At 49.8% G+C, this 7,819-nt stretch overlaps 3 protein-coding genes across 4 annotated transcripts in view; 2 read left to right on the top strand and 1 right to left on the bottom strand.

Moving 5' to 3' along the window:
* Snrnp70 (small nuclear ribonucleoprotein U1 subunit 70) overlaps positions 1-610 on the top strand; it is a 19,177-nt gene extending 18,567 nt beyond the window's left edge. Inside the window, exon 11 of the mRNA XM_015496971.2 lies at positions 6-610. Within this exon, the coding sequence (XP_015352457.1) occupies positions 6-475 (470 nt within the window). The 3' untranslated portion in view covers positions 476-610. The remainder of the gene's footprint in view (positions 1-5) is intronic.
* Positions 611-5,453: 4,843 nt separating this feature from the next.
* On the top strand, positions 5,454-7,258 carry Lin7b (lin-7 homolog B, crumbs cell polarity complex component). 2 transcript variants are annotated; one of them, XR_007342991.1, is made up of 3 exons: positions 5,454-5,696; positions 6,647-6,933; positions 7,148-7,258. XR_007342991.1 is itself a non-coding variant. In XM_015496571.2 (3 exons), the coding sequence occupies exons 1-3, from the start codon at positions 5,580-5,582 to the stop codon at positions 7,167-7,169; spliced, it is 303 nt and encodes a 100-aa protein (XP_015352057.1). In that variant the 5' UTR covers positions 5,456-5,579; the 3' UTR covers positions 7,170-7,258. The 2 variants fall into 2 exon arrangements, 1 of the variants encoding a protein (XP_015352057.1); XM_015496571.2 differs by having other exon boundaries at positions 5,456-5,696; positions 6,647-6,810.
* CUNH19orf73 (chromosome unknown C19orf73 homolog) lies at positions 7,149-7,819 on the bottom strand. Its single transcript, XM_015496970.2, is given in 4 exon segments — positions 7,149-7,550; positions 7,553-7,612; positions 7,615-7,692; positions 7,694-7,819. Coding segments are annotated over 4 exon segments (384 nt in total). The 3' UTR covers positions 7,149-7,430.

The raw sequence follows: 7,819 nt of genomic DNA, 5'->3' as shown, positions 1-7,819 counted from the left end.
GCAAGGAGGAGCTGCGTGGTGGAGGTGGTGGTGGTGGTGGCGGGCGGGTGGCGGCGGTGGTGGCGGCAGCGGTGGAGGTGGCGGTGGAGGTGGTGGCGGCGGCGGTGATATGGCTGAGCCTTCTGAGGCTGGTGATGCACCTCCTGACGATGGGCCTCCTGGAGAGCTTGGCCCTGATGGCCCTGATGGCCCAGAGGAGAAAGGCCGTGATCGTGACCGGGAACGACGTCGGAGCCACCGTAGTGAGCGGGAGCGGCGCAGGGACCGGGACCGGGACCGGGACCGCGATCACAAGCGGGGGGAACGGGGTGGTGAGAGGGGCAGGGATGAGGCTCGAGGAGGAGGGGGTGGCGGCCAGGACAACGGGCTGGAGGGTCTGGGCAATGACAGTCGAGACATGTACATGGAGTCTGAGGGTGGGGACGGGTACCTTGCTCCAGAGAACGGGTATTTGATGGAAGCAGCACCTGAGTGAAGTTTGGACATGTTCCTACCTGGCCCCTACTGTCATTCTCTCCCTTAATCTTGGTCACCTGTTTGTCCTCCAGGGGTAGGAATTTCTTTATTTGTTCTGGCCCTTTGGGTTTAAAAATAAAATTAATTTCCTGTTGATGGTGGACACCTTGGTTTCTTCCTAACTGACCTTAATGTCTTCCTGGAAGGTTGTCAGCTGGCTACACTTTGGTTCTAGTTTCCAGGGCTTTGTGACCTGAAGCTGAGACTATCCCCAGGACACCAGGGTTCCCCCACTCCACCAATTCTAAGCACATATGTTCCTCTGGAGTGGTTCTATCTCTGTTTGGGTGAGTTATAGGAGGAGACTAGGTTATTCAGAAGGAGCTGCAGTCCACCACCCTACCACCCCATGTCCTGGGTGTTAAACCCAGAGTTGCCCCACCACTGAGGTACATCCCCAGCCTTTTAAACTTCTTAAAAATTTAAGACATGGTCTCACTAAGCTGTCAAGGCGGCCTTGTACTTGTGATCCTCCTGCCTAACCCTCTCAAGTAGCTGGGATTATAGGTGTGTACCTTATCCCACTGAAGCTGGAAGGTAAGTTGTCTGGATCTGAGAAAAGGAAAGGGGACAAAGAAATGGAAAATGACTGCAAGGAAAGTGGATAAGACATGGGAGAGCAGAAAGACTGGGCCAGAGCCAGAGTGGAGAAGGTAGAGTTCAGGATGAGCATTTGTACTACATAGTAATGAGGATTGCCAAGTAAAAACGACGTTTCATCAGCAATTGAGATTTTCTGCAAAAGTTTCTGGATGAAATTGAGAGTGCTGAGGAGACTTCATTTCCTTGCAGAATCCCAGACAAGTCGAAGGCTGCAATTCTGGGAGAACAAGGGTAAGAGTGGAGGCACAGTCTGTGTATAGCACATCAGCTTCTTACACATAATACTACTGCTTTTTTAAAAATATTTTTTAGTTGTAGATGGACACAATATCTTTATTTTTATGTGGTGCTGATGATCGAACCCAGGGCCTCGAACTTGCTAGGCGAGCGATCTACCTCTGAGCCACAACCCCAGCCCAAGACTACTGCTTTTTTAAGGTGCTTGGTCTTTAAGCATACAAAGTTACCCAGCATTTGAGAAATAATTGCATCAAAAGGACATGAGAGAAAAACTGGAAGAAATGATTTCAGAAGAACTCAATACCTCTTATTGGACTAGGTGTGGTGACCATACCATCATGGTCATGCCATCTACTCAGGAGATTGAGGCAAGAGAATCACAAGTTTGGGGCCAACCTGGGCAACTTAGCTAGACTATTTCAAAAAGGCAAGGGGTAAGAGTGCTTGCTGTGCATGCACAAAGGCCCTGGGTTCAGTCCCCAGCACCACCACTACCACCTCATACACAAAGGCAAGGGATGCAGCTCAGTGGTAGAGCACTTGCCTATCATGTGCAAGCAAGGCTCTGGGTTCAACCTCAGAAGTGTGTGGGTGTGCACACACAAACTTTTATTGGTGTGTTCTTGTAGATGTCCCACATGGTGCAGGTAGACTTCTAGTAAAGAATAGTCCGTTTGGGACTAATGTTGCACAGATGATTTGCCCGGATACATCAAGATGTGAAAGGCATTGGAACACAACCCATGTAGAGCAGACTTGAGAGTACTCTCTTAGGAGAAAAAGCACAGTGATGTGCTTCCCATTAACCTTTGCATCTTGCTTGAGGGTGTTCAGCAATTTAGAATTGGGGATTAGATAATCAGAAAGCAGCAGTCTTCCAGGTGCTAAATTCCAGAGATTCAACTAGGCAGTCCATAAGCTCAAGGCAAAATTCCCAGATGGAGGCATTGAGCTCATACAGCTTACCCTTGAGGCATTTCAACTCCAGCCACTCATAGCCATTGCAAGAACCTTGGAACTTCATCAAAGTGCAGTATAACTGGAAGGCTAAAGAAACTTCAGCAGCCATGCCGTTCTGGGGAGTCAGACTGGGATATAAGTGTCCCATCCCACCCCTGCCCAGAGAGTGGTCCTGCTTGAGATGTTCAGAGTGCCACAATATTAAAAAGACCACAACTGAAAGAATGCATATAATGAGACAGGATTTAGGGAGTTGACCTGCTTTCCTCTTTGGAGGAAGACAGCACCTAACGTACTATTATTTGTAGTTACAATGATCAGCATCCACTCAAAAATTGCTAGCATACTTAAGTTTCAAGAAACCAGGAGGGGAAAAAACACCCAGGGTGATTCAAATGTTTGAATCAAAACAAACAGTATTTTCACAAAATAAGGAAAAGATCAGGGATCTCGAAGTTAGATGAAATTCTAAAATAGAACAATCAGAATTCAATAGATGGGCTTTGTTGATTTAGAGACTAGTTAACCTGAAATCTTATTGGTATAAACACTAGAAATCATAGGGAAGATAGACCAACCTCACCTAAGCATCTTAGCAAGACCCTATCTCAAAATGAAAAATTTAAAGGGTTAAGTGCCCCTGGTTTCAATTAAGGTACTTCACACATAGTAGGCAAGCACTGCCTACCCCTGAGCCACAACCCCGGGGGCTGGAGATATAGCTCAGTTGGTAGAGTGCTTGCCTCACATGCACAGTGCCCCAGGTTCAGTCCCCAGCATTTAAAAAAAAACAAACCTGTCACCATAAAAATTTCATAGGAAGAGATGAGAAAGGTGATGAGAACAGAAAAACTAGGTAAATGAGTTACCAACATCTATCTATAAATCAAGAAGTATCATGTATTTGGATACACTTGTAAGTTGTTACTTTTGGAAAGGGGTAGAGTTATGAGGTGTGCAGGGGCTGGTGCCTTTCATTATCATCCTTTCTCTGTTTTAAACTTGGTTTTTAGCCCCATAAATACATTATTTTTTGTTAACAAATGAGGCACTACGAAGGAGAGCTAGCTGGCCAAGACTGCTCTTGTCCTGCCAATATGAAAAAGCCCTTTTCTGGGCCCCATATCCTAGGGCAACTAAACCAGGGGACTGGGGTGGGGATGTGGCTCAAGCGGTAGCGCGCTCACCTGGCATGCCTGTGGCCCGGGTTCCATCCTCAGCACCACATACAAACAAAAGATGTTGTGTCCGCTGAAAACTAAAAAATAAATATTAAAATTCTCTCTTCCTCTCTCTAAAAAAAATAAATAAATAAACCAAGGGACTAGTACAACAGTCAGATTTTTCACAAGTCTTGTCCACATTTCCTATCTCATCCTTTCTAGAGCATGTAATATGTAATACAACTGACCACTCCTCTTTTTTTTTCTTTTTGGTACTGGGGATTGAACCCAGGGTGCTTTACCACTGAGCCACATCTCCAGCCCTTTTTTATTTTTTGAGACGGGATATTGTTAAATTGCTTATTAGAGACTCACTAAATTGCAGAGGTTGACCTCAAACTTTTGATCCTCCTGTCTCAGCCTCCTGAGCTGCTGGGATTACAGATGTTTGCCACCACACCCCACGACTCCTCTTTTTAAAAAAAAACACTTCTCATGGTTCCTCTCAGCTGGGTTTCCTCCTACCTTCTCCACCATCCTTTGCTGTACTGACTTTACATATTGAGAATCTGGAGGAATAATCGTAGGTCATTTTTATTGTGTATTCTCTTGCGCCTGGCATTCTTGTCCATTCCTCTAGTTTTATTTACCACCTGTGTCCAAACCCCCAAAACCACCTGCAGGCCAGACACTTCTTCTGAGCTCTAGTTCTGGATATCTGTGATTCTCTTGGACACCACAGTTCTGCAAATTCAAAATATTTACTGTTCCTCCTCCAGGCAAATGGCACCAAAGCACCTTAACACTCCCTTTTCCTACACCTCCAGATCCCCACATGGAATTCGGCCCCGAGGCTGGTGTGGACATCTTCTAGGTCTCCACTTCCATGCTTTCATCAGGTGCTAACCACTGTGCAGCTTGCCAAGACACCTCTGACCTCCCATCCAGACCATTCTCCGTGGTCTGGACCTTAAAATACAAAATCGAGTATCCCATTTTACTCTTAGAAGTTTGCATGAAGTCCCAAATCCTCTATATGCAATGTCCATAAACTGTACCCTGCCAGCTCTTTCACCACCAGTTCTGCAGCCACGTGGGCCCTAGCGTCACCTCTTGTTGAGCTTGTTGACACAAAGTCCTAGGACTCCTTGTCAAGGTACATCCTTGAGGATTTCTTTTCTCTCTTAGATGATCAACTCCCACTCTCAACTCAGTCACAGACATAAGTTGTCGACCACCCTACAGAATGGGCACCCAGTTATAACAATGGGCTTGTCGGTCCCGTTCACTATCATGTCTGTACCGTGGGTCCAGAAGATGCTGAACACGCATTTGTTTAGGGTGAGAATATGGGGAAAGGATAAGGAGGGGATAGAAAGGTGTGGTGGGCAGGACTCAGGAGATGCAGACGATTCGGCAGGCGGACCGAAGCTGCAATAGGAGGGATCAGAAAAAGAACAGACCAACCCCGCGGCGGTCCAACGTCTCAGCGCCAAGAGCCCAGCGCACGCGGGAGGCGTCTCCGCAGGGGGCGCCCGTCGCCCGGGGCGTGGCCCCACGGAGCCCCGCCTCCTCGCCGGCGAAGGGGCAGGCCGGCTGCTGGCGTCTGTGGCGCCGACATGGCTGCCTAGAAGATAACCCTAAACATCTCTACAGTGGAATGTCAATAAAACATAGAAATCTTATTAAACTATAATTAGATGATGCTTCTCATTGCTTCCTGGAGGCTCTCCATTCCCTTCAGGCCTACTTTTCATATGTTAAAAAGCAAGATTGTCCAGTGCAGAGTATTTTGTAGACTTACTTCCCTGACATGCCAGAAGCATGCCCGAACTCAAAAGAACATCCTGTCGCCACCTCGTGATTTTGTGTAGAGTGATGGCAGGTTCCCTCATGCTCAGGGAAAACAATCTGGCTTAAATTGCTGTCCCCAGCCTAGATCCCTGACCCTAGCACACTTGCCCACCATGGAGGGGTTACTCACTTCTGGACACTTTCTCCTAGGCTACGGTGGCTGCTTTCACAGCCAGTGAGGGCCATGCACATCCCAGAGTAGTGGAGCTGCCCAAGACAGATGAGGGCCTGGGCTTCAACATCATGGGTGGCAAAGAGCAGAACTCGCCCATCTACATTTCCCGTGTCATTCCTGGAGGAGTGGCCGATCGCCATGGAGGTCTGAAACGTGGGGACCAACTGCTGTCGGTGAATGGTGTGGTGAGTGGAGGGCTGAAGCAGGTCTGGGACCCAGCTGTAGCAGTCCCTGGTTGAAGTTCATTCAGTGCACTAGCTTAGCACTGCTTCTGGGGCCAGCCCTCTGCTGTGCAGTGCTGCAAACCCTGTGGGAAGCACCTCCAGTACTCAAGGACTCCCTCTCTAGTGATAGACATATACCCTGACTGAAATAGTCCTGATCCACAGACATAATCATGAGGAAATCCAAAGCATTGTGAGAGCCCAGATGTGGCACCAGTCCAGTGTAGATGAGGAAAGTTTTTGCAGAAGAAGGAAAATTTGATTTGGGTGTTGAAAGATGAGTTGGAGTTCTCCAGACAAAGTGAAAGGAGTATTATAGGAAGGGACTGTGACTTTGCACTCCTTTGAGATGAAGAGAAAGGGCTTGGTCTGATGGAGGTCTGGGGCATGTAGTTAATTAAAACCGTGTGGTTAGAGTAGAAGTAAACTAGGTGATTGGGGCCTGCGAAGCTGGCATTAGCCCTAGGGGTGCTGTGGAGCCATGGGAAGGCTGAGTGTACCAGAGGGAAAGGTATAGCTTGGAGAAGGTGCGTTACACACCTTCTGGGAATCTGTGGGAGATGGATGGAGAGGGGAGGCTAGGTTGAGTCCAGAGGGGAGAAGACAAGACCTGAGCTACGACCAAGGCTGTGAGTATCGAGAAGGAGGGTATTAGTGGCCTCTGGGAGGGAGATGACAAGATGGCCTGGCTCAGTGCCTTGGGGCATGAGAGTGTCCTTGGCATGGGGAATCTGGACAGTTTTAGGGAGAATGCTGAGCCAAAAGTCAATGACTCTCCTACAAGGAGGATAGGAATTCATGGCATCTAGGCCAGGCACCGGCTTTACCAGCATTCATCCAGTTTCCTGGGCCAGGGCTGGGCAAGGGTAGCAGGCCCAGGCCCAGCTGTCTTGTGTGGTCCTGCCCTGCAGAGTGTTGAGGGTGAGCAGCATGAGAAGGCAGTGGAGTTACTGAAGGCGGCCCAGGGCTCGGTGAAGCTGGTGGTGCGTTACACACCTCGAGTGCTGGAAGAAATGGAGGCCCGTTTTGAGAAGATGCGCTCTGCACGCAGGCGCCAGCAGCACCAGAGCTACTCGTGAGCCCCTGGTCACCACGCCCCTGGGGCTTCCATTGCTTCCCCTTAACCCCAGATTCTCAAACCAGGCCAGTGATTCCTAGGACCTTGATGGCCTCCCCCAGCCCTGGCTCCTCTCCTTGGGTATGCTGATCTTACCCCCTGGCTCAGACTCCCACTTGGGACCCTTGTGAATTAATTCCCCGGGACTCTCTAGCTCCCTCTCATCCCCACCTACTCCTGGAATTCCTCAACCCCTACTTGGGCCCTTCCCTCAGAAACCCCAGTCCTAGCTTTCTTACGCTCCCCCAGGGTTCCTTCCCTGAGCCTGGCTCCCCTCTCTTCACCCTCCTCGCAGGTCCTTGGAATCTCGAGGCTGAAATCAGAGATCTGGATCTTCATCCTCACCCTCTCCCCCTGTACAGTATTTATTGTCACTGGCTCCTTATTTAAAGATGTTTGACCCTCATTGAGTGTCCGTGTTTCTGTCCTGCAGCCTGGGGGTAGACTGTCTTGAGGTGTGGGGGAGAGAGAAGAGCTGAGGTGGAGATTAAGCCCTGATGAAGCCAGAATCTGGTCTGAGACGCTGGTAGAGACCTCTCCCTAGGTCTGAAGGCGGAAGCTAGGCCGGCTTCCGAGGGTCAAATCGGAGGGCAGATGCTGGGTCTGAATGAGCGGGCCGAACTGAAGACAATGCGCCCTACCCCAAGGAGGGTCGGAGGGCGAGAGCCAAGCGCCTTCCTCAGTAACCGGTCTGACCAAGAAGTCAAGAAACGCAGCTGGAGCCAGTGGGCGGCCTCTGTGTGGGCGGGGCGGGGCGGGGCGAACCATTAGCCTAGTCCGCCAGGGGAGCCCCGCAGGCCGCACTATCGTCTGCGTGAGAGCTGGGGGGGCCTGGTGTAGTTTCCCAAGGCAGGCGCAGGGGTGCGGAATAAGGTGCACTCATCCGTCGGGCACTCAACCCACCTTCCAACCAAAGCCCGTCTTTCTGGAAACCGCCCTTGCCTTAAAATACAACCTTTACCCCCAT

This window comes from Marmota marmota, unplaced genomic scaffold, assembly GCF_001458135.2.
Source record: "Marmota marmota marmota unplaced genomic scaffold, marMar, whole genome shotgun sequence".
Lineage (NCBI taxonomy): Eukaryota > Metazoa > Chordata > Mammalia > Rodentia > Sciuridae > Marmota > Marmota marmota.
The sequence above is the reverse complement of the archived record's forward strand: the minus strand, read 5'-3'. Positions and strand labels throughout refer to the sequence as shown.